The sequence below is a fragment of the Entelurus aequoreus genome, linkage group LG13 (genome assembly GCF_033978785.1).
Source record: "Entelurus aequoreus isolate RoL-2023_Sb linkage group LG13, RoL_Eaeq_v1.1, whole genome shotgun sequence".
Taxonomy (NCBI): Eukaryota; Metazoa; Chordata; class Actinopteri; order Syngnathiformes; family Syngnathidae; genus Entelurus; species Entelurus aequoreus.
In genome coordinates this window covers 10,402,901-10,428,997 of record NC_084743.1, presented here as the reverse complement: position 1 = coordinate 10,428,997, position 26,097 = coordinate 10,402,901, and the positions used below count along the sequence as shown (strand labels likewise).

The window sequence follows — 26,097 nt, the reverse complement described above, 5'->3', positions numbered from 1 at the left end:
TTACACATCTATTGTAAATTATTTCATGTTGTTGTATTGGGAAATCATCAAATGTTGAAATATTCCAATTAACAGTAAAGAAATGCATATTTTTTTACACACCTATTGTAAATTATTTCATGACATATTTATTGATTTAATTATTTCATTAGGCCAGGGTCAAACGGGACAGAATACAAAATAAATTATCATATTGGGACATCATCAAATGTTGAAATATTCCAATTAACAGTAAAGAAATGCATATTTTTTTACACATCTATTGGAAATTATTTCATGACATATTTATTGATTTAATTATTTCGTAAATACAAAATAAATTATTATATTGGGAAATCATCAAATGTTGAAATATTCCAATTAACAGTAAAGAAATGCATATTTTTACACACATATTGTAAATTGATTCATTTTGTCTCATTAACCCGTCATATTTTTCAGACCGGATGTGTCGCCCCGCGCTTTTATTGTGAACTCCGGAAGTGGTCTCGACGACCGCAACGTGTGACGCCGAGACGAAGATAAAAGTTTTTTTTACTTTGATTATGTAAAAAATTTTAAAAAAGTGTTTGTGGAGTCCACGGCCGCCGTCTCGCTCTGCGTGGATCTCCCACGACCTTCAGAAGCTTCAATCGGCGCCCCCAGACCCGAAAAAGCAGCCCCTCTCGCGGGCGTGCGGAGCATCGCTCGCCGCGTAGACGATCTTCGCGTCGGCCTCCGCTGTGACGCGCGTCGGTCCGTCACGTGACGTGTGGAATGTTAACAATGCAGCGAGTGTCCAACTTTGTGCCTCATTTCTTCTTCTTCTTCTTCTCCTCCTCGCTCCGCTTCTTCCTCTTCTTCTTCTTCTTCTCCTCCTTCTTCTTCTGCGTCTTCATCTTCTGCTCCAAAATGGAGGCGCCTATCATCACTTTCCCTCGCCCGCGTCGGCCCCTCTGAGCCCGCCGGAGAGCCTCCGAGCCCCGGCCAGGAGCTCCGAGAAGCACCGGCCGGACGGACGGGAGGACCACAATCAAAGTTAGAGGGCAAAGAAAAACTAAAGTTGGTCTTCGGAAGGAATCGAAAGGATTTGTCGACTTGTTCTTCACAAATGGTGAGCACCGAGCGTCACTTTGGACTTTGATGTGGAAGTTTAGTGTGGAAAGTGAAGATGGTGGTCGTGCTAACGTGCTAACATGCTAACGTGCTAACGTGGGCTTTTTTGAATCTCGCTTCTTTTTCCGACAAGACACTAAAAGTGTAAAAGTGTAAAACTGGCCTTTCCACATTTTTTCCACGGTCCTCTATGTGCGTGGTGCGCATGCGTGGTGGGGGGTGCATGAGAGACAGCAGCTCAGCCAGTGTGTGTGTTGTTGTTAGCTTTCCTGCAAATACTTCTGATTCCACGCTATTGTGACATATTCTATTATTATTATTATTATTATTATTATTATTATTATCTTATCCTCTGGGCGGGGCTTCAACAACATTATGTGACTCTAACTTTGGTTTTATGGACACAACTTTCTTTCTTTTTGTTTTACAATATAACTACAACTATTGTTGCTGACTAAAGTGTCGCGTGTGTGTGTGTGTGTGTGTGTGTGTGTGTGTGTGTGTGTGTGTGTGTGTGTGTGTGTGTGTGTGTGTGTGTGTTTGTGTGTGTGTGTGTGTGTGTGTGTGTGTGTGTGTGTGTGTGATGTCTGTAGGAGTGTTTTCATGCATATTTGTACATGCTTGGACATATTTGTCTGATAAATATGATGATTGTTGGATAAATATGATGATTGTTAGATAAATATGATGATTGTTGGATAAATATGATGATTGTTGGATAAATATGATGATTGTTAGATAAATATGATGATTGTTGGATAAATATGATGATTGTTGGATAAATATGATGATTGTTGGATAAATATGATGATTGTTGGAAAAATATGATGATTGATTGTTGGATAAATATGATGATTGTTGGATAAATATGATGATTGATTGTTGGCTAAATATGATGATTGTTGGCTAAATGTGATGATTGTTGGATAAATGTGATGATTGTTGGATAAATATGATGATTGTTGGATAAATATGATGATTGATTGTTGGCTAAATATGATGATTGTTGGCTAAATGTGATGATTGTTGGATAAATATGATGATTGATTGTTGGCTAAATATGATGATTGTTGGCTAAATGTGATGATTGTTGGATAAATATGATGACTGTTGGATAAATATGATGATTGTTGGCTAAATGTGATGATTGTTGGATAAATATGATGATTGATTGTTGGCTAAATATGACGATTGTTGGATAAATATGATGATTGTTGGATAAATATGATGATTGTTGGATACATATAATGACTGTTGGATGATTGTTGGATAAATATGATGTTTGTTGGCTAAATATGATGATTGTTGGATAAATATGATGATTGTTGGAAAAATATGATGATTGTTGGATAAATATGATGATTGTTGGCTAAATATGATGATTGTTGGAAAAATATGATGATTGATTGTTGGATAAATATGATGATTGTTGGATAATATGATGATTGTTGGATAAATATGATGATTGTTGGATAATATGATGATTGTTGGATAAATATGATGATTGATTGTTGGATAAATATGATGATTGTTGGATGAATATGATAATTGATTGTCGGATAAATATGATGACTGTTGGATAAATATGATGATTGATTGTTGGATAAATATGATAATTGATTGTTGGATAAATATGATGATTGATTGTTGGATAAATATGATGATTGATTGTTGGATAAATATGATGATTGTTGGATGAATATGATGATTGTTGGATAAATATGATGATTGTTGGATAAAAATGATGTTTAATTGTTGGATAAATATGATGATTGTTGGATAAATAAGTCTAATGTCGTGTGGGACAAAGGAGTTTTTGAGTCTATTAGTCTTGCACTTGGGATGAAGCAGTCTAGAACTGAACATCCACAGACTGCTAGTACAACCACAGACTGGTACTACAACCACAGACTGGTAGTACAACCACAGACTGGTACTACAACCACAGACTGCTAGTACAACCACAGACTGGTACTACAACCACAGACTGGTAGTACAACCACAGACTGCTAGTACATCCACAGACTGGTACTACAACCACAGACTGGTACTACAACCACAGACTGCTAGTACATCCACAGACTGGTACTACAACCACAGACTGGTACTACAACCACAGACTGCTAGTACATCCACAAGAGTTTTCTACAGATGTTGAAGGAGTGCAGCCTCCTCAGGAAGTACAGTCTGCTCAGTCCTTCCCTGTACAAGTGTTAACTGTCTAGTCCAGCTGGATGGAGGGATGGATGACAGGTGGATGTGTGGTTGGATGGATGTATAGATGGATGACGGATGAAAAGGTGGATGTATAGATGGATGACGAATGAAAAGGTGGATGTATAGATGGATGACAGGTAAATATATGGATGGATGACAGGTGGATGTATGGATGGTTGACATGTGGATGGATGGATGTATGGGTGGATGTATTAGAGGGATGGCAGGTGGATGGATGGATAGATTTATGGATGGATGACAGGGGGATGTGTAAATGGGTGTATGCATGGATGACAGGTGGATGAATGTATGGATGGATGATGTATGGATGGATGATGGATGAATGGTTATATGGATGGATGTATGGATGACAGGCGGATGGATGGATGTATCGATGGATGATGTATGAATGGTTATATGGATGGATTTATAGATGTATGGATGATGGGTGGATGGATGGATGGATGTATGGATGGATGGATGATGTATGAATTATTATATGGATGTATTTATAGATGTATGGATGACAGGTGGATTGATGGATGAATGGTTATATGGATGGATGATGGATGAATGGTTATATGGATGGATGTATAGATGTATGGATGACAGGTGGACAGGTGGATGGATGGATGGATGATGTATGAATGGTTATATGGATGGATTTATAGATGTATGGATGACAGGTGAATGGATGGATGGATGATATATGAATGGTTATATAGATGGATTTATAGATGTATGGATGACAGGTGGATGGATGGATGTATGGATGGATGATATATGAATGGTTATATGGATGGATTTATTGATGGATGGATGACAGGTGGATGGATGGATGGATGATGGATGAATGGTTATATGGATGGATTTATAGATGTATGGATGACAGGTGGATGGATGGATATATGGATGGATGATATATGAATGGTTATATGGATGGATTTATAGATGTATGGATGACAGGTGGATGGATGGATGTATGGATGGATGATATATGAATGGTTATATGGATGGATTTATAGATGGATGGATGACAGGTGGATGGATGGATGGATGGATGGATGGATGGATGGATGGATGGATGGATGGATGATGTATGAATGGTTATATGGATGGATTTATAGATGTATGGATGACAGGTGAATGGATGGATGGATGGATGATATATGAATGGTTATATAGATGGATTTATAGATGTATGGATGACAGGTGGATGGATGTATGGATGGATGATGTATGAATGGTTATATGGATGGATTTATAGATGGATGGATGACAGGTGGATTGATGGATGGATGATGTATGAATGGTTATATAGATGGATTTATAGATGTATGGATGACAGGTGGATGGATGTATGGATGGATGATATATGGATGGATTTATAGATGGATGGATGACAGGTGGATTGATGGATGGATGATGTATGAATGGTTATATGGATGGATTTATAGATGGATGGATGACAGGTGGATGGATGGATGGATGGTTATATGGATGGATGTATAGATGTATGGATGACAGGTGGATGGATGGATGGATGGATGATATATGAATGGTTATATGGATGGATTTATAGATGTATGGATGACAGGTGGATGGATGGATGGATGGATGCAAAGCAAACTAAAAAATGTATGCATTAATGACATTGCTCGTTGGCATAAGGTCAGAGGTCAGTGTCTATGGCGACTGTTTAGGGTCAGCATGTGAACTTGACTAGACGTGTCCAGCTGATGTTCCTTTAGGGTCAGAGGTCAGAGGTCAGCGTGTGAACTTGACTAGACGTGTCCAGCTGATGTTCCTTTAGGGTCAGAGGTCAGCGTGTGAACTTGACTAGACGTGTCCAGCTGATGTAAATGTTATATTTTCATGCTAATATGCTTGCATGAAAACTTGCTAATATGCTAGCATCAAAAGTAGCTAATATGCTAGCGTGAAAGGTCGCTAACATGCTAGCGTGAAAAGTAGCTAATATGTTAGCATGAAAAGTAGCTAATATGTTAGCATGAAAAGTAGCTAATATGTTAGCATGAAAAGTAGCTAATATGCTAGCATGAAAAGTGGCTAATTCCATCTGTACTTGGCAGCCGTGGGGATGTAATTATTGTTAAAGGATGTAATTATTGTTAAAAGATGTAATTATTGTTAAAGGAGCTGCGTACAGATGATACATGGCCACAGTTTGACCCTGGAACAGGTAAATTGACTGGACATTATTTGTCATGGGAAGAACATACAGCAGGGGTGGGCAATTAATTTTTACCGGGGGCCGCATGAGCAACCCGAGCACTGCTGGAGGGCCACACCGACAATATTTCAATTAAATTTTGCTCACATTATTTTTGATATACCGTAAGATAAATAATAATAATAATTTCATTTAACCTAACTTAACTTTATACAAAAGCAGATTGCTTTTGACGGTTTTATTTTCAACACTGTCTTACACAACACTTCCTGATGTATAATACAATGCACAAATGTCCATTTATGTCACTTTATCCTGCATCCTCTTTAAAAGTCCAACATTTTTCCCCGTCAGATTTGGACAACCATCTGTTGTCACACCTGCCAACTTGTCCCATTTCAGTCCTAACATGTCCAAACACGCATTTACCTATGTGAACAAGTCATTACCTGTGGTTGTCCCTTTAATTGACTGCATGGCTGCCAGCTCCTCCGTGATTTGAAAGTCTGCAGTTATCCCCACGTAAGAAGATGAGCAGCTGGGCGGTGTCACGTACATCGCAGCTCTCATCCAAAGCCGGCGAAAAACAGTCAAAGTCGGCCGTTCTGTTCTTCAGCTGAAGCGATGGTCTCAACCCGCCTCGTTACAGTGCGTCGGGAGAGTGACACGTTCTCAAATGCGCCCCTCCTCTCCGGGCATATCAGCGCAACAGATTCCAATAAGCACTCCTTAATAAACTCCCCGTCAGAAAACGCCTTACTTTTTCTGGCGATTTTGTGAGAAATGACTAAACTTGTCCTGACGGCTGCATCTCTGGGGGTGTGACATTGGGCAAAAAGTCCTTGTTGGGTTTGCAGTTTTACCATCAACGCATCAGCCTCCCTTGCACGCGCTTCATCAGACAGATTCCGGTATTTTTCCTGGTGCTTCGTCGTGTAGTATATTCTTTCAACACAACAACGTGTGTACCACAAATTAAGCACACGGCTTTACCTTTCATTTCTGTAAAGAAATACTTGGCAGTCCATGTCTTGTTGAAAACACGCCATTCCTCATCAACTTTTCTCTTTTTAGCGTCTCGAGGGTAACCGTGCATCACTTGTTGCTGTGCACCTTCACTCACACGGACATACGCCCATAAATAACACTTTTCACAATAAAAGCAGCACAGTTGTATTGCATACACCAGTGGTCCCCAACCTTTTTGTAGCTGCGGACCGGTCAACGCTTGAAAATTTGTCCCACGGACCGGGGTGGGGGGGTGTATTTAAAATTTTTTTATTTTATTTTTTTTATTTTTATTTTTTTTTAACATAAATAAATACAATCATGTGTGTTTACGGACTGTATCCCTGCAGACTGTATTGATCTATATCGATATATAATGTATATATTGTGATTTTTATGTTGATGTCATTAAAAAAAAAAAAAAAAAAAATTTTTTTTTTTTTTTTTTTTTTTTTTTTAAATTTCTTGTGCGGCCCGGTACCAATCGGTCCGCGGCCCGGTACCGGTCCGCGGACCGGTGGTTGGGGACCACTGGCATACACGACATAGATGTTTTTTTAAATTTATTTTGTAATTTGTGATTGCCGCTGTTCACATTCACCCACAATCGCGCACGAGCATACGGAAGTAACACAAATAACGCTTTTCAAAACAAAAGCACCACCGTTGTATTGCACACTCGACATAGATACTTTTTTGAATGTATTTTGTAGTTTATGACTGGCCTCACGCGGGCCGGACAGGGACGCACAAAGGGCCGGATGTGGCCCGCGGGCCGTATAATGCCCAGGTCTGACATACAGTATGGACATTATTTGCCAGGGGAAGAACATACAGTATGCTTCCTGCATTAGTGGTAAGGCACGAGAGAGAGAGAGAGAGAGAGAGAGAGAGAGAGAGAGAGTTTGCTGATGACAACGCTGCTCAACTATGTTGTGACACGCTGACTTGTGCAACTTGTGCTATGTGCTGACTGTGTGTGTGTGTGTGTGTGTGTGTGTGTGTGTGTGTGTGTGTGTGTGTGTGTGTGTGTGTGTGTGTGTGTGTGTGTGTGTGTGTGTGTGTGTGTGTGTGTGTGTGTGTGTGTGTGTGTGTGTGTGTGTGTGTGTGTGTGTGTGTGTCTTCTCACGTGGTGTTTTATGACTTCTTCCATTCTTCACATGTGAGTTGGGACCCCCTGCTGATGCATCATGTTGTCTTTTCTTGTTTTTTAAATAGTGTTAAGTTGTAAAAAAAAAAAACCACAGACAATAAATAATAAATAATTTTTCAGAATTGCTATTTTTTATTGGTTTAAACAAATGCATTAGTGTTGGGTTTCACAACATGAAGTGATGGACACTGTAGATGCAGAATAGTATCTGTGAGTCACTTTTCCTTTCCATCAATTAAAAAAAATGATATATAAATAATTTCAATCCAAAATCAATGTAAAAAAAATACATGTAAATATAAAAAAAAAATTATATATATATATATGTGTGTGTGTATATATACTGTATATACTACCGTTCAAAAGTTTGGGGTCACCCAAACAATTTAGTGGAATAGCCTTCATTTCTAAGAACAAGAATAGACTGTCGAGTTTCAGATGAAAGTTCTCTTTTTCTGGCCATTTTGAGCGTTTAATTGACCCCACAAATGTGATGCTCCAGAAACTCAAACTCAAAGGAAGGTCAGTTTTGTAGCTTCTGTAACGAGCTAAAGTGTTTTCAGATGTGTGAACATGATTGCACAAGGGTTTTCTAATCATCAATTAGCCTTCTGAGCCAATGAGCAAACACATTGTACCATTAGAACACTGGAGTGATAGTTGCTGGAAATGGGCCTCTATACACCTATGTAGATATTGCACCAAAAAGCAGACATTTGCAGCTAGAATAGTCATTTACCACATTAGCAATGTATAGAGTGTATTTCTTTAACGTTAAGACTAGTTTAAAGTTATCTTCGTTGAAAAGTACAGTGCTTTTCCTTCAAAAATAAGGACATTTACATGTGACCCCATATATATATATATATATATATATATATATATATATATATATATATATATATATATATATATATATATATATATATATATATATATATGTATGTGTATGTGTGTGTGTTTATATAGATATGCATACTGTAAGGTGATATAGATTTAGGCCATGTGTAAAGTCCAGGATGTAAGTCCATGTGTTCTACCCTCCATGTGCAGGCGCAGGCTGTCATCACCATGGTGTGGCTGCATGGCTCCCTCGTGAGCGGCTGCATGTCCTGGAACAATCTGGAACCTGAGCCTTGAAAGACACACCATGGAGCGCCTCTAGGAGCCATCCTCACCACCCGACACACCATGGAGCGCCTGTAGGAGCCATCCTCACCACCCGACACACCATGGAGCGCCTGTAGGAGCCATCCTCACCACCCGAGTATTCCCCCCCAGCAGAGACCACCATCGGGGACAAACCTTAGAAGTCTTCCACCAATCCGCGTGGGCGTCGGTGTTCAAGCGCGAGGGGTCCCCGCGCCGGGTGCCTGACCCGGGGCCCCTCAGCCATGAGGCCCAAGACGTTCCCGGCGGCCCCCTATGTGGGCAACACCCGCCAGAGGCTTCAGGAGATCAAGGAGGGCCTGAAGCAGCCCGCCAAGCTGGTGAGCCAGGCCCTGCACGGGGGCGTGTCCCGGACCGAGGGCGGCCGCCCCGCCGACTGCAAAGGCGGCAAGGACGGGGCGGGGCGGCAGCAGCCCGCGAGACCCCCCCAGAAGTTCTACAACTACCAGAACGCCCTGCGAGAAATACGCAAGTCCCTCATGCCCTTCGCCAATGAGTCGGGCCCCTCGTCCGGGTCGGGGCCCCCTGCTGGGGAGGTGAACCGGCAGATGCTGCAGGAGCTGGTCAACGCTGGCTGTGACCAGGTGAGTGGCCACGCCCCCTTTTTCATGCCGCCCCTGCTTTTGTCTCTCCTAAATTGTTGGACTACCACTGTATACTTGTCAGAGCTTTCACATACAACAACGTAATACATGTCATATATTAAAGTTCATTATTCCATACAACAACGTAATACATGTCATATATTAAAATTAATTATTCCATACAACAACAAAATAGATGTCATATATTAAAGTTAATTATTCCATACAACAACGTAATAGATGTCATATATTAAAGTTAATTATTCCATGCAACAACGTAATACATGTCATATATTAAAATTAATTATTCCATACAACAACGTAATAGATGTCATATATTAAAGTTAATTATTCCATACAACAACGTAATACATGTCATATATTAAAATTAATTATTCCATACAACAACGTAATAGATGTCATATATTAAAGTTAATTATTCCATACAACAACGTAATAGATGTCATATATTAAAGTTAATTATTCCATACAACAATGTAATACATGTCATATATTAAAATTAATTATTCCATACAACAACAAAATAGATGTCATATATTAAAGTTAATTATTCCATACAACAACGTAATACATGTCATATATTAAAGTTAATTATTCCATACAACAACGTAATACATGTCATATATTAAAATTAATTATTCCATACAACAACAAAATAGATGTCATATATTAAAGTTAATTATTCCATACAACAACGTAATAGATGTCATATATTAAAGTTAATTATTCCATGCAACAACGTAATACATGTCATATATTAAAATTAATTATTCCATACAACAACGTAATAGATGTCATATATTAAAGTTAATTATTCCATACAACAACGTAATACATGTCATATATTAAAATTAATTATTCCATACAACAACGTAATAGATGTCATATATTAAAGTTAATTATTCCATACAACAACGTAATAGATGTCATATATCACATACAACAACGTAATAGATGTCATATATTAAAGTTAATTATTCCATACAACAACGTAATACATGTCATATATTAAAGTTAATTATTCCATGCAACAATGTAATACATGTCATATATTAAAGTTAATTATTCCATGCAACAACGTAATACATGTCATATATTAAAGTTAATTATTCCATGCAACAACGTAGTACATGTCATATATTAAAGTTAATTATTCCATGCAACAACGTAATACATGTCATATATTAAAGTTAATTATTCCATGCAACAACGTAATACATGTCATATATTAAAGTTAATTATTCCATGCAACAACGTAATACATGTCATATATTAAAGTTAATTATTCCATACAACAACGTAATACATGTCATACATTAAAGTTAATTATTCCATACAACAACGTAATACATGTCATATATTAAAATTAATTATTCCATACAACAACGTAATAGATGTCATATATTAAAGTTAATTATTCCATACAACAATGTAATAGATGTCATATATCACATACAACAACGTAATAGATGTCATATATCACATACAACAACGTAATAGATGTCATATATCACATACAACAACGTAATAGATGTCATATATCACATACAACAATGTAATAGATGTCATATATCACATACAACAACGTAATAGATGTCATATATCACATACAACAACGTAATAGATGTCATATATCACATACAACAATGTAATAGATGTCATATATCACATACAACAATGTAATAGATGTCATATATCACATACAACAATGTAATATATGTCCTATATCACATACAACAATGTAATAGATGTCCTATATCACATACAACAACGTAATAGATGTCATATATCACATACAACAACGTAATAGATGTCATATATCACATACAACAATGTAATAGATGTCATATATCACATACAACAATGTAATAGATGTCATATATCACATACAACAACGTAATAGATGTCATATATCACATACAACAACGTAATAGATGTCATATATCACATACAACAATGTAATAGATGTCATATATCACATACAACAACGTAATAGATGTCATATATCACATACAACAACGTAATAGATGTCATATATCACATACAACAATGTAATAGATGTCATATATCACATACAACAACGTAATAGATGTCATATATCACATACAACAATGTAATAGATGTCATATATCACATACAACAACGTAATAGATGTCATATATCACATACAACAACGTAATAGATGTCATATATCACATACAACAACGTAATAGATGTCATATATCACATACAACAATGTAATAGATGTCATATATCACATACAACAACGTAATAGATGTCATATATCACATACAACAATGTAATAGATGTCATATATCACATACAACAACGTAATAGGTCAGAGGTCAGGTGTGTTCTGTAATGTTGTAAAGGGGAGCTGACATTCACAGCGTGGGACAAGATGGGCACTAAGAAACAGCTTCTAGACCACAATGGACGTGTCTTCCTGACCGCCATTGTCAGCTCTGCAAACAGGAAGTTCCCTTTCAATGGCAGCAGGGCGGTTCAGTTCCTTCTGCTCGAGTCCAGTCGCCACGTCCCACCTCTGTCCCACTATGTGTCCCTGTTCCAGTTCATGTCCTACTATATGTCTCTGTCCCACTATGTGTCCCTGTTCCAGTTCATGTCCTACTATATGTCTCTGTCCCACTATGTGTCCCTGTTCCAGTTCATGTCCTACTATATGTCTCTGTCCCACTATGTGTCCCTGTTCCAGTTCATGTCCTACTATATGTCTCTGTCCCACTATGTGTCCCTGTTCCAGTTTATGTCCCACTATATGTCTCTGTCCCACTATGTGTCCCTGTTCCAGTTCATGTCCTACTATATGTCTCTGTCCCACTATGTGTCCCTATATACGTTGTGAAATGAGTTATTTACACAGAAATATTCTGTAAATGTTTATTTACATACATTAATTGTTTCCAAACGGTGTCTGTAACAAGGCAGTAAAACGGGTGATCAAACAAAACAGAAGTCATGGACCCACTAAACAGACTCAATAACTCCACGGTGACGTTTTGGTGAATTTACTGAGAAACAATACTTTTAACTGTAAGTTAAAAATACTAACACAGACACTTGTGAACGTGTTGGCGCATTAGCTAATGCTAACGACGCTAGGTTCATCACATTACGATAGCATGCACAAATATGACGCGTTCGTCAGTAAGAATACTTTTAGTTCTATTGTATATTGTAGTTAAAAATACTAACACAGGCACTTGTGAACGTGTTGGCGCATTAGCTAATGCTAACGACGCTAGCTTCATCACGTTACGATAGCATGCACAAATATGACTCTTTCGTCAGACAGAATACTTTTAGTTCTATTGTATATTGTAGTTAAAAATACTAACACAGGCACTTGTGAACGTGTTGGCGCATTAGCTAATGCTAACGACGCTAGCTTCATCACATTACGATAGCATGCACAAATATGACTCTTTCGTCAGACAGAATACTTTTAGTTCTATTGTATATTGTAGTTAAAAATACTAACACGGACACTTGTGAACGTGTTGGCGCATTAGCTAATGCTAGCGACGCTAGCTTCATCACATTACGATAGCATGCACAAATATGACTCTTTCGTCAGACAGAATACTTTTAGTTATATTGTATATTGTAGTTAAAAATACTAACACGGACACTTGTGAACGTGTTGGCGCATTAGCTAATGCTAACGACGCTAGCTTCATCACATTACGATAGCATGCACAAATATGACGCGTTCGTCAGTAAGAATACTTTTAGTTCTATTGTATATTGTAGTTAAAAATACTAACACAGACACTTGTGAACGTGTTGGCGCATTAGCTAATGCTAACGACGCTAGCTTCATCACGTTACGATAGCATGCACAAATATGACTCTTTCGTCAGTAAGAATACTTTTAGTTCTATTGTATATTGTAGTTAAAAATACTAACACAGACACTTGTGAACGTGTTGGCGCATTAGCTAATGCTAACGACGCTAGCTTCATCACATTACGATAGCATGCACAAATATGACTCTTTCGTCAGACAGAATACTTTTAGTTCTATTGTATATTGTAGTTAAAAATACTAACACAGACACTTGTGAACGTGTTGGCGCATTAGCTAATGCTAACGACGCTAGCGTCATCACATTACGATAGCATGCACAAATATGACTCTTTCGTCAGACAGAATACTTTTAGTTCTATTGTATATTGTAGTTAAAAATACTAACACGGACACTTGTTTACGTGTTGGCGCATTAGCTAATGCTAACGACGCTAGCTTCATCACATTACGATAGCATGCACAAATATGACTCTTTCGTCAGACAGAATACTTTTAGTTCTATTGTATATTGTAGTTAAAAATACTAACACAGACACTTGTGAACGTGTTAGCGCATTAGCTAATGCTAACGACGCTAGCTTCATCACATTACGATAGCATGCACAAATATGACGCGTTCGTCAGTAAGAATAGTTTTAGTTATATTGTATATTGTAGTTAAAAATACTAACACAGACACTTGTGAACGTGTTAGCGCATTAGCTAATGCTAACGACGCTAGCTTCATCACATTACGATAGCATGCACAAATATGACGCGTTCGTCAGTAAGAATAGTTTTAGTTATATTGTGTATCGTAAAATTTACAAACGGTGCTTGGAGTGAAGAATCCGTACGAGTAGAAATGCTATGGATAGCTAAAAGACAAACCGGTTAAACGCACCAAATTGAAGGACACTGCAGCATCTTGTCAGTGTATTTGCTTGTTTTCTTAAAAAAACTGTTTGCATTATGGCCGTCAACGGAAAAAAAAATCCATACATTAGCCGCTCTTTTTTATAAGCCGCAGGGTTCAGAGCGTAGGGAAAAAAGTAGCGGCTTCTAGTCCGGCGTTTTTGGTACATGTTAAAGAAATATGAGCGTTAAAGTGAAATGTAGACGATGATGCAATACGAAAGTGTGACGCTCATGTGAATAATCACTGAATGGAGAACTGGGTGGGATTAAATAAGTTACCTTCTTCCCACTCCCTTTCAGGCATTACATACTGTACATTACCTTTTGCACTATATTCATTTATATTATTATGTGTTGTCAATAGAGATGTCCGATAATAAATGCGTTAAAATGTAATATCGGAAATTATCGGTATCGGTTTTTTTATTATCAGTATCGTTTTGTTTTGTTTTTTGTTTTGTTTTTTTATTATTAAATCCACATAAAAAACACAAGATACACTTACAATTAGTGCACCAACCCAAAAAACCTCCCTCCCCCCATTTACACTCATTCACACAAAAGGGTTGTTTCTTTCTGTTATTAATATTCTGCTTCCTACATTATATATCAATATATATCAATACAGTCTGCAAGGGATACAGTCCGTAAGCACACATGATTGTGCGTGCTGCTGCTCCACTAATAGTACTAACCTTTAACAGTTAATTTTACAAATTTTCATTAATTACTAGTTTCTATGTAACTGTTTTTATATTGTTTTGCTTTCTTTTTTATTCAAGAAAATGTTTTTAATTTATTTATCTTATTTTATTTGATTCATTTTTTTTTTTTAAAAAGTACCTTATCTTCACCATACCTGGTTGTCCAAATTAGGCATAATAATGTGTTAATTCCACGACTGTATATATCGGTTGATATCGGTATCGGTAATTAAAGAGTTGGACAATATCGGCATATCGGATATCGGCAAAAAGCCATTATCGGACATCCCTAGTTGCCAACTTTGTACTTTTTTATGTCATTGCCTGAAGTAAATAAATAAATCACCTTGCTTCCCACAGGCCCCGCCCACTCCCTCGGTCCGCCTCTCGCTAAGACATCATGGCACACACACACACACACACACACACACACACACACACACACACACACACACACACACACACACACACACACACGAGCAAGTCACATCCTGTCGAAATCTTGCCGTTACATAAAATGCACGGCGGCGGATTCCATACGTGCAGAGGCCTCTGGGGGGGGGGGGGGGGGGGGGAAATGTAGGCAGGACACACACACACACACACACGCACACACACACACACACACACACACACACACGCACACACACGCACACACACACTTTCCTGTCATCCCACCTTCCTCTCCCCCCTTTTCGTCCCCCACTGAAACATTTCCTCCCTCCCAAAAAGTGTGGGTTATGCAACAAAGAGATGTTGGCTAACTTGCAGCTGGCGAGGAGAAGAGCGGCGAGCTGATAAGAGGCGGGGGCGTGAGCGGGGTGGTGTTTAGGGGCCACACCAAAACACGTTTCCTTTGGTGAGCCAGGTCTCGCTACTACATGGAGGAGATTAAAACACACCATTTCACTTTTTTGTATTGCATCATCGTCTACATTTCACTTTAACGCTCATGTTTCTTTAACATGTACCAAAAACGCCGGACTAGAAGCCGCTACTTTTTTCCCTACGCTCTGAGCCCTGCGGCTTATAAAAAAGAGCGGCTAATGTATGGATTTTTTTTCGTTGACGGCCATAATGCAAACAGTTTTTTAAGAAAACAAGCAAACACACTGAAAAGATGCTGCAGTGTCCTTCAATTTGGTGATTTTAACCGGTTTGTCTTTTAGCTATCCATAACATTTCTACTCGTACGGATTCTTCACTCCATGCACCGTTTGTAAGTTTTACGATATACAATATAACTAAAAGTATTCTTACTGACGAAAGCGTCATATTTGTGCATGCTATCGTAATGTGATGACGCTAGCGTCGTTAGCATTAGCTAATGCGCCAACACGTTCACAAGTGTCTGTGTTAGTATTTTTAACTTACAGTTAAAAGTATTGTTTCTCAGTAAATTCACCGAAACGTCACCGTGGAGTTATTGAGTCTGTTTAGTGGGTCTATGACCATGAATTCTGTTTTGTTTGATCATCCGTTTTACTGCCTTGTTACAGACACCGTTTGGAAACAATGAATGTATGTAAATAAACATTTACAGAATATTTCTGTGTAAATAACTCATTTCCCAACGTATATATCTGCCACTTATAGTCTGGTGCGGCTAATATATGGAAAAATATGTTTTCCTTTAAAAATTAGTGGGTGCGGCTTATATGCCGGAAATTTCCTATCTTAAACTACATTACGTTAAACTGGAACAAAACAAAACAAAAACAAAAAACGATACTGATAATAAAAAAACCGATACCGATCATTTCCGATATTACATTTTAACGCATTTATTATCGGACATCTCTATTGACAACACATAATAATATAAATGAATATAGTGCAAAAGGTAATGTACAGTATGTAATGCCTGAAAGGGAAGAAGGTAATTTATTTAATCCCACCCAGTTCTCCATTCAGTGATTATTTGATTGATTGATTGATTGAGACTTTTATTAGTAGATTGCACAGTGAAGTACATATTCCGTACAATTGACCACTAAATGGTAACACCCGAATAAGTTTTTCAACTTGTTTAAGTCGGGGTCCACTTAAATTGATTCATGATACAGATATATACTATCATATATACTATCATCATAATACAGTCATCACACAAGATAATCACATTGAATTATTTACATTATTTACAATCAGGAGTGTGGAGGGGGGGTGGGGTGGGGTGGGGGGGGGGATATGGACATCAAGTAGTGGACATAGAGAGAGAGAGAGAGAGAGAGAGAGAGAGAGAGAGAGAGAGAGAGAGAGAGAGAGAGAGAGAGAGAGAGAGAGAGAGAGATCAGAAGGCATAAGAAAAAGAATCTGCATTTGATTGTTTACATTTGATTATTAGCAATCCGGGGAGGGTGTTAGTTTAGGGTTGTAGCTGCCTGGAGGTGAACTTTTATAGCGGTTTTGAAGGAGGATAGAGATGCCCTTTCTTTTATACCTGTTGGGAGCGCATTCCACATTGATGTGGCATAGAAAGAGAATGAGTTAAGACCTTTGTTAGTTCGGAATCTGGGTTTAACGTGGTTAGTGGAGCTCCCCCTGGTGTTGTGGTTATGGCGCTCATTTACGTCAAGGAAGTAGTTTGACATGTACTTCGGTATCAGGGAGGTGTAGCGGATTTTATAGACTAGGCTCAGTGCAAGTTGTTTAACTCTGCCCTCCACCTTGAGCCAGCCCACTTTAGAGAAGTGGGTAGGAGTGAGGTGGGATCTGGGGTGGAGGTCTAGAAGTAACCTGACTAGCTTGTTCTGGGATGTTTGGAGTTTAGATTTGAGGGTTTTGGAGGTGCTAGGGTACCAGGAGGTGCATGCGTAATCGAAAAAGGGTTGAACGAGAGTTCCCGCCAGAATCCTCAAGGTGCTTTTGTTGACCAGAGAGGAAATTCTGTAGAGAAATCTCGTTCGTTGGTTAACCTTTTTGATTACCTTGGTTGCCATTTTATCACAGGAAAGGTTAGCCTCTAGAATGGAACCTAGGTAGGTGACCTCATCTTTCCTGGTGATGACACTGTCACCTACTTTTATGGTGAAGTGATTGACTCTCTTAAGTTTGATGTGGGACCCAAACAGGATGGATTCTGTTTTACCCAAGTGGATTCACATGAGTGTCACTCTCACTTTGTGTGAGGATTATAATACACATGTTGTATCATTGTGGCATTACCACAATCATTATTACACTCGACACAAGCATTTGTATCAACAATGTAGGAATAATGAATATACCAACAATGGTAATACACAAAATCTTCACATTTGAAACGATACGGTACCGATTCCAGTCGATACCGGTACTCGACAACACCCATTTTCGGTACTGTTGTGTGTGTTGGTGAATGTGAATTGTTTTTCATGACAAAATCTCATTTTTTTTATTGCAACATTTTCAAACATGTCCATTTTTTTGTATATATATATATATTAGGGGTGTAGCGGTACACAAACATTTTAGTTCGGTACGTACCTCGGTTTAGAGGTCACGGTTCGGTTCATTTTCGGTACAGTAAGAAAACAACAAAATATAAATTTTGGGGTTATTTATAGAGATGTCCGACAATATCGGTCTACCGATATTATCGGCCGATAAATGCGTTAAAATGTAATATCGGAAATTATCGGGTTTTTTTTTGTTTTTTTGTTTGTTTTTGTTTTTATTAAATCCACATAAAAAACACAAGATACACTTACAATTAGTGCACCAACCCAAAAAACCTCCCTCCCCCATTTACACTCATTCACACAAAAGGGTTGTTTCTTTCTGTTATTAATATTCTGCTTCCTACATTATATATCAATATATATCAATACAGTCTGCAAGGAATACAGTTCGTAAACACACATGATTGTGCGTGCTGCTGCTCCACTAATAGTACTAACCTTTAACAGTTAATTTTACTCATTTTCATTCATTACTAGTTTCTATGTAACTGTTTTTATATTGTTTTACTTTCTTTTTTATTCAAGAAAATGTTTTTAATTTATTTATCTTATTTTATTTTATTCATTTTTTTAAAAAAGTACCTTATCTTCACCATATCTGGTTGTCCAAATTAGGCATAATAATGTGTTAATTCCACGACTGTATATATCGGTTGATATCGGTTGATATCGGTATTAAAGAGGTTTTTTTTTTAATCAAGTTTGATTTAAAAAAGAATGTTCAGTGATGGAGTACAATTTATTGGCACTTCTTTGTTTATGGTAAATTATTTTTATACTTTTTTAAATCAAACTTGATGTAAAAAAAATGTTATAGTGATGGAGCACAATTTATTGGCACTTTTTTGTTTATGGGAAATTATTTTTATACTTTTTTAAATCAAACTTGATGTAAAAAAAATTTTTTAGTGATGGAGTACAATTTATTGGCACTTTTTTGTCTATGGGAAATTATTTTTGTACTTTTTAAAATCAAACTTGATGTTTAAAAAAAAATTCAGTGATGGAGCAGAATTTATTGGCACTTTTTTGTTTATGGGAAATTATTTTTATACTTTTTTAAATCAAACTTGATGTAAAAAAAATGTTATAGTGATGGAGCACAATTTATTGGCACTTTTTTGTTTGTGGGAAATTATTTTTGTACTTTTTTAAATCAAACTTGATGTAAAAAAAAATGTATAGTGATGGAGCACAATTTATTGGCACTTTTTTGTTTATGGGAAACTATTTTTATACTTTTTTAAATCAAACTTGATGTAAAAAAGAAATTCGGTATCGGTTGATATCGGTATTAAAGAGCTTTTTTTTTTTAAATCAAGTTTGATTTAAAAAAGAATGTTCAGTGATGGAGTACAATTTATTGGCACTTCTTTGTGGGAAATTATTTTTATACTTTTTTAAATCAAACTTGATGTAAAAAAAATGTTATAGTGATGGAGCACAATTTATTGGCACTTTTTTGTTTATGGGAAATTATTTTTATACTTTTTTAAATCAAACTTGATGTAAAAAACATTTTTTAGTGATGGAGTACAATTTATTGGCACTTTTTTGTCTATGGGAAATTATTTTTGTACTTTTTTAAATCAAACTTGATGTTTAAAAAAAAATTCAGTGATGGAGCACAATTTATTGGCACTTTTTTGTTTGTGGGAAATTATTTTTGTACTTTTTTAAATCAAACTTGATGTTTAAAAAAAAATCAGTGATGGAGCACAATTTATTGGCACTTTTTTGTTTATGGGAAATTATTTTTATACTTTTTTAAATCAAACTTGTTGTAAAAAAATTTTTTTAGTGATGGAGTACAATTTATTGGCACTTTTTTGTCTATGGGAAATTATTTTTGTACTTTTAAATCAAACTTGATGTTTAAAAAAAAATTCAGTGATGGAGTACAATTTATTGGCACTTTTTTGTTTATGGGATATTATTTTTATACTTTTTTAAATCAAACTTGATGTAAAAAAAATGTTATAGTGATGGAGCAGAATTTATTGGCACTTTTTTGTTTATGGGAAATTATTTTTATACTTTTTTAAATCAAACTTGATGTAAAAAAAAAAAATGTTAGTGATGGAGCACAATTTATTGGCACTTTTTTGTTTGTGGGGAGTTATTTTTATACTTTTTTAAATCAAACTTGATGTTTAAAAAAAAATTCAGTGATGGAGCACAATTTATTGGCACTTTTTCGTTTGTGGGAAATTATTTTTATACTTTTTTAAATCAAACTTGATGTCAAAAAATTTTATAGTGATGGAGCACAATTTATTGGCACTTTTTTGTTTGTGGGAAATTATTTTTATACTTTTTTAAATCAAACTTGATGTAAAAAATTTTTTATAGTGATGGAGCACAATTTATTGGCACTTTTTTGTTTATGGGAAATTATTTTTATACCTTTTTAAATCAAACTTGATGTAAAAAAGAAATTTTAGTGATGGAGTACAATTTATTGGCACTTTTTTGTCTATGGGAAATTATTTTTGTACTTTTTTAAATCAAACTTGATCTTTAAAAAAACATTCAGTGATGGAGCACAATTTATTGGCACTTTTTTGTCTATGGGAAATTATTTTTATACTTTTTTAAATCAAACTTGATGTAAAAAAAAATTCATAGTGATGGAGCACAATTTATTGGCACTTTTTTGTTTGTGGGAAATTATTTTTATACTTTTTTAAATCAAACTTGATGTAAAAAATTTTTTTATAGTGATGGAGCACAATTTATTGGCACTTTTTTGTTTGTGGGAAATTATTTTTATACTTTTTTAAATCAAACTTGATGTGAAAAAATGTTTGTAGTGATGGAGCACAATTTATTGACACTTTTTTGTTTATGGGAAATTATTTTTATACTTTTTTAAATCAAACTTGATGTAAAAAAAATGTTCAGTGATGGAGCACAATTTATTGGCACTTTTTTGTTCATGGGAAATTATTTTTATACTTTTTTAAATCAAACTTGATGTAAAAAAAAAATGTTAAAGTGATGGAGCACAATTTATTGGCACTTTTTTGTTTATGGGAAATTATTTTTGTACTTTTTTAAATCAAACTTGATGTAAAAAAAATGTTCAGTGATGGAGCACAATTTATTGGCATTTTTTTGTTAATGGGAAATTATTTTTATACTTTTTTAAATCAAACTTGATGTAAAAAAAAATTTTTAGTGATGGAGTACAATTTATTGGCACTTTTTTGTTTATGGGAAATTATTTTTATACTTTTTTAAATCAAACTTGATGTAAAAAAAATGTTATAGTGATGGAGCACAATTTATTGGCACTTTTTTGTTTATGGGAAATTATTTTTATACTTTTTTAAATCAAACTTGATGTTTAAAAAAAAATTCAGTGATGGAGCACAATTTATTGGCACTTTTTTGTTTGTGGGAAATTATTTTTGTACTTTTTTAAATCAAACTTGATGTTTTAAAAAAAATCAGTGATGGAGCACAATTTATTGGCACTTTTTTGTTTATGGGAAATTATTTTTATACTTTTTTAAATCAAACTTGTTGTAAAAATATTTTTTTAGTGATGGAGTACAATTTATTGGCACTCTTTTGTCTATGGGAAATTATTTTTGTACTTTTTTAAATCAAACTTGATGTTTAAAAAAAAATTCAGTGATGGAGCACAATTTATTGGCACTTTTTTGTTTATGGACATTTTTTATATACTTTTTTAAATCAAACTTGATGTTTAAAAAAAAATTCAGTGATGGAGCACATTTTATTGGCACTTTTTTGTTTATGGGAAATTATTTTTATACTTTTTTAAATCAAACTTGATGTCAAAAAATTTTTTTAGTGATGGAGTACAATTTATTGGCACTTTTTTGTCTATGGGAAATTATTTTTGTACTTTTAAATCAAACTTGATGTTTAAAAAAAAATTCAGTGATGGAGTACAATTTATTGGCACTTTTTTGTTTATGGGAAATTATTTTTATACTTTTTTAAATCAAACTTGATGTAAAAAAAAAATGTTAGTGATGGAGCACAATTTATTGGCACTTTTTTGTTTGTGGGGAATTATTTTTATACTTTTTTAAATCAAACTTGATGTTTAAAAAAAAATTCAGTGATGGAGCACAATTTATTGGCACTTTTTCGTTTGTGGGAAATTATTTTTATACTTTTTTAAATCAAACTTGATGTCAAAAAATTTTTATAGTGATGGAGCACAATTTATTGGCACTTTTTTGTTTGTGGGAAATTATTTTTATACTTTTTTAAATCAAACTTGATGTAAAAAAAATTTTATAGTGATGGAGCACAATTTATTGGCACTTTTTTGTTAATGGGAAATTATTTTTAAACCTTTTTAAATCAAACTTGATATAAAAAAGAAATTTTAGTGATAGAGTACAATTTATAGGCACTTTTTTGTCTATGGGAAATTATTTTTGTACTTTTTTAAATCAAAAACATTCAGTGATGGAGCACAATTTATTGGCACTTTTTCGTTTGTGGGAAATTATTTTTATACTTTTTTAAATCAAACTTGATGTCAAAAAATTTTTATAGTGATGGAGCAGAATTTATTGGCACTTTTTTGTTTGTGGGAAATTATTTTTATACTTTTTTAAATCAAACTTGTTGTAAAAAAAAATTCAGTGATAGAGCACAATTTATTGGCACTTTTTTGTTAAAGGAAATTATTTTTATACTTTTTTAAATCAAACTTGATGTAAAAAAAAATTTTCAGTGATGGAGCACAATTTATTGGCAGTTTTTTGTCTATGGGAAATTATTTTTGTACTTTTTTAAATCAAACTTGATGTTTAAAAAAAAAATTCAGTGATGGAGCACAATTTATTGGCACTTTTTCGTTTGTGGGAAATTATTTTTATACTTTTTTAAATCAAACTTGATGTCAAAAAATTTTTATAGTGATGGAGCACAATTTATTGGCACTTTTTTGTTTGTGGGGAATTATTTTTATATTTTTTTAAATCAAACTTGATGTAAAAAAAATTTTATAGTGATGGAGCACAATTTATTGGCACTTTTTTGTTTATGGGAAATTATTTTTATACTTTTTTAAATCAAACTTGATGTAAAAAAAAATTTTTAGTGATGGAGTACAATTTATTGGCACTTTTTTGTCTATGGGAAATTATTTTTGTACTTTTTTAAATCAAACTTGATGTTTTAAAAAAAATTCAGTGATGGAGCACAATTTATTGGCACTTTTTTGTTTATGGGAAATTATTTTTATACTTTTTTAAATCAAACTTGATGTTTAAAAAAAAAATTCACTGATGGAGCACAATTTATTGGCACTTTTTTGTCTATGGGAAATTATTTTTGTACTTTTTTAAATCAAACTTGATGTTTAAAAAAAAATTCAGTGATGGAGCACAATTTATTGGCACTTTTTTGTTTATGGACATTTTTTTATATACTTTTTTAAATCAAACTTGATGTTTTTTAAAAAAAATTCAGTAATGGAGCACAATTTATTGGCACTTTTTTGTCTATGGGAAATTATTTTTGTACTTTCTTAAAAAAAATTCAGTGATGTAGCACAATTTATTGGCACTTTTTTGTTTATGGGAATTTTTTTATATACTTTTTTAAAGCAAATTTGATGTTTAAAAAAAAAATCAGTGATGGAGCACAATTTATTGGCACTTTTTTGTTTATGGGAAATTATTTTTATACTTTTTTAAATCAAACTTGATGTAAAAAAAAATTTATAGTGATGGAGCACAATTTATTGGCACTTTTTTGTTTATGGGAAATTATTTTTATACTTTTTAAAAAAAAAAAATTTTTTTTCAGTGCCAAATAATTAATTTTATATAATTAAAACATAACATTGCATATAATTATTGAATACAATTAAAATAGTAAAATGACTAAATCTGTGTTAAAGTTAAAGTACCACTGATAGTCACACACTAGGTGTGGCGAAATTATTCTCTGCATTTGACCCAACACCCTTGATCACCCCCTGGGAGGTGAGGGGAGCAGTGAGCAGCAGCGTTGGCCGCGCCCGGGAATCATTTTTGGTGATGTAACCCCCAATTCCAACCCTTGATGCTGAGTGCCAAGCAGGGAGGTAATGGCTCCCATTTTTATAGTCTTTGGTATGACTCGGCCGGGGTTTGAACTCACAACCTACCCATCTCAGGGCGGACACTCTAACCACTAAGCCACTGAGTAGGTTAATACTTGAGTGGGCCCCGGGCCCCCCTGTAGTGGAAAAGTTGGGCCCCGAGGTTAAAAAGAACCTCTGGTTTATGTGTTGGCTTAGTCAGTTCAGTCTTTGCTGAAGCTAGTCTTTTGTTGCGCCCTAGAAAGTGTGAATACTGTAAGTATTGTACTTTCTACACACCAGCCGTGGGATTTTAGTTGTAGTTTTCAAGCCGTTTTGTGGGCGTCTTCTCCACGTCATATTTTGTTGTAGTTTTTAGTGCTTCCATAGCGAGTCTACTGACAGGTGTAAGTCAGAACTGTACGCTCGTTGCTATTAGATGCATGTGCATGTACGAGCCAGTCTGCCCCACAAGAAGAAGACTGAAGCGCAGACGCAGATTGTGAGGAAATAAGGTGCATCACTGCCACCTACAGACCTGGAGTGCTCAGGTCTTGTTGAGGATGGAGTCAACACAAGCAGGTGTTGGGCCTTGGCGGAGGTCTGCCGGTGTTGGCCTCCAAGGTCCCGCACTGGCCTCTTCCCAGGTCACGCCCGTGTGACCTGCATACTTGTGTGACAGGAGGGAGAACCTCCGCCACACTGCAAATAGCTCAAATTCCAGGCGTGCTGGCCTGGGGAACATCTGTCGCCACGGCAACAGGGTCAGAGAGTCCTTCACCGGGTCCAAAGCACACAAACATCCACGACTTCACGGTTACGCCCCCTTAACAGGTGAAAAACTGTGTGAGCACACTGCGACTACAAATCCTAGGATTCCTCTATGAAATTGTTATAAGTACACCTCTGCGTAACATTTGATCCTTATTAACATTAACGACAACAAAACATGATTTGTCTATAAAATTGTTATAAGTACACCTCTGCGTAACATTTTATCCTTATTAACATTAACAACAACAAAACAATAGTAGGATTTCTCTATACAATTGTTATAAGTACACCTCTGCGTAACATTTGATCCTTAACATTAACGACAACAAAACAATAGTAGGATTTGTCTATAAAATTGTTATAAGTACACCTCTGCATAACACTTGGTCCTTATTAACATTAACGACAACAAAACAATAGCAGGATTTCTCTATAAAATTGTTATAAGTACACCTCTGCGTAACATTTTATCCTTATTAACATTAACGACAACAAAACAATAGTAGGATTTCTCTATACAATTGTTATAAGTACACCTCTGCGTAACATTTGATCCTTATTAACATTAACGACAACAAAACATGATTTGTCTATAAAATTGTTATAAGTACACCTCTGCGTAACATTTGATCCTTATTAACATTAACGACAACAAAACAATAGCATGATTTGTCTATAAAATTGTTATAAGTACACCTTTGCGTAACATTTGATCCTTATTAACATTAACGACAACAAAACATGATTCGTCTATAAAATTGTTATAAGTACACCTCAGCATAAAATTTGATCCTTATTAACATTAACGACAACAAAACAATAGCATGATTTGTCTATAAAATTGTTATAAGTACACCTCTGCGTAACATTTTATCCTTATTAACATTAACGACAACAAAACAATAGCATGATTTCTCTATAAAATTGTTATAAGTACACCTCTGCGT

At 35.3% G+C, this 26,097-nt stretch overlaps 1 protein-coding gene across 1 annotated transcript in view; it reads left to right on the top strand.

Moving 5' to 3' along the window:
* Window positions 1-555: 555 nt before the first annotated feature.
* lats2 (large tumor suppressor kinase 2) overlaps window positions 556-26,097 on the top strand; it is a 45,552-nt gene continuing 20,010 nt past the window's right edge. Inside the window, exons 1-2 of the mRNA XM_062067448.1 lie at window positions 556-1,093; window positions 8,721-9,421. Coding sequence (XP_061923432.1) covers window positions 9,062-9,421 — 360 coding nt within the window. The 5' untranslated portion in view covers window positions 556-1,093; window positions 8,721-9,061. The remainder of the gene's footprint in view (window positions 1,094-8,720; window positions 9,422-26,097) is intronic.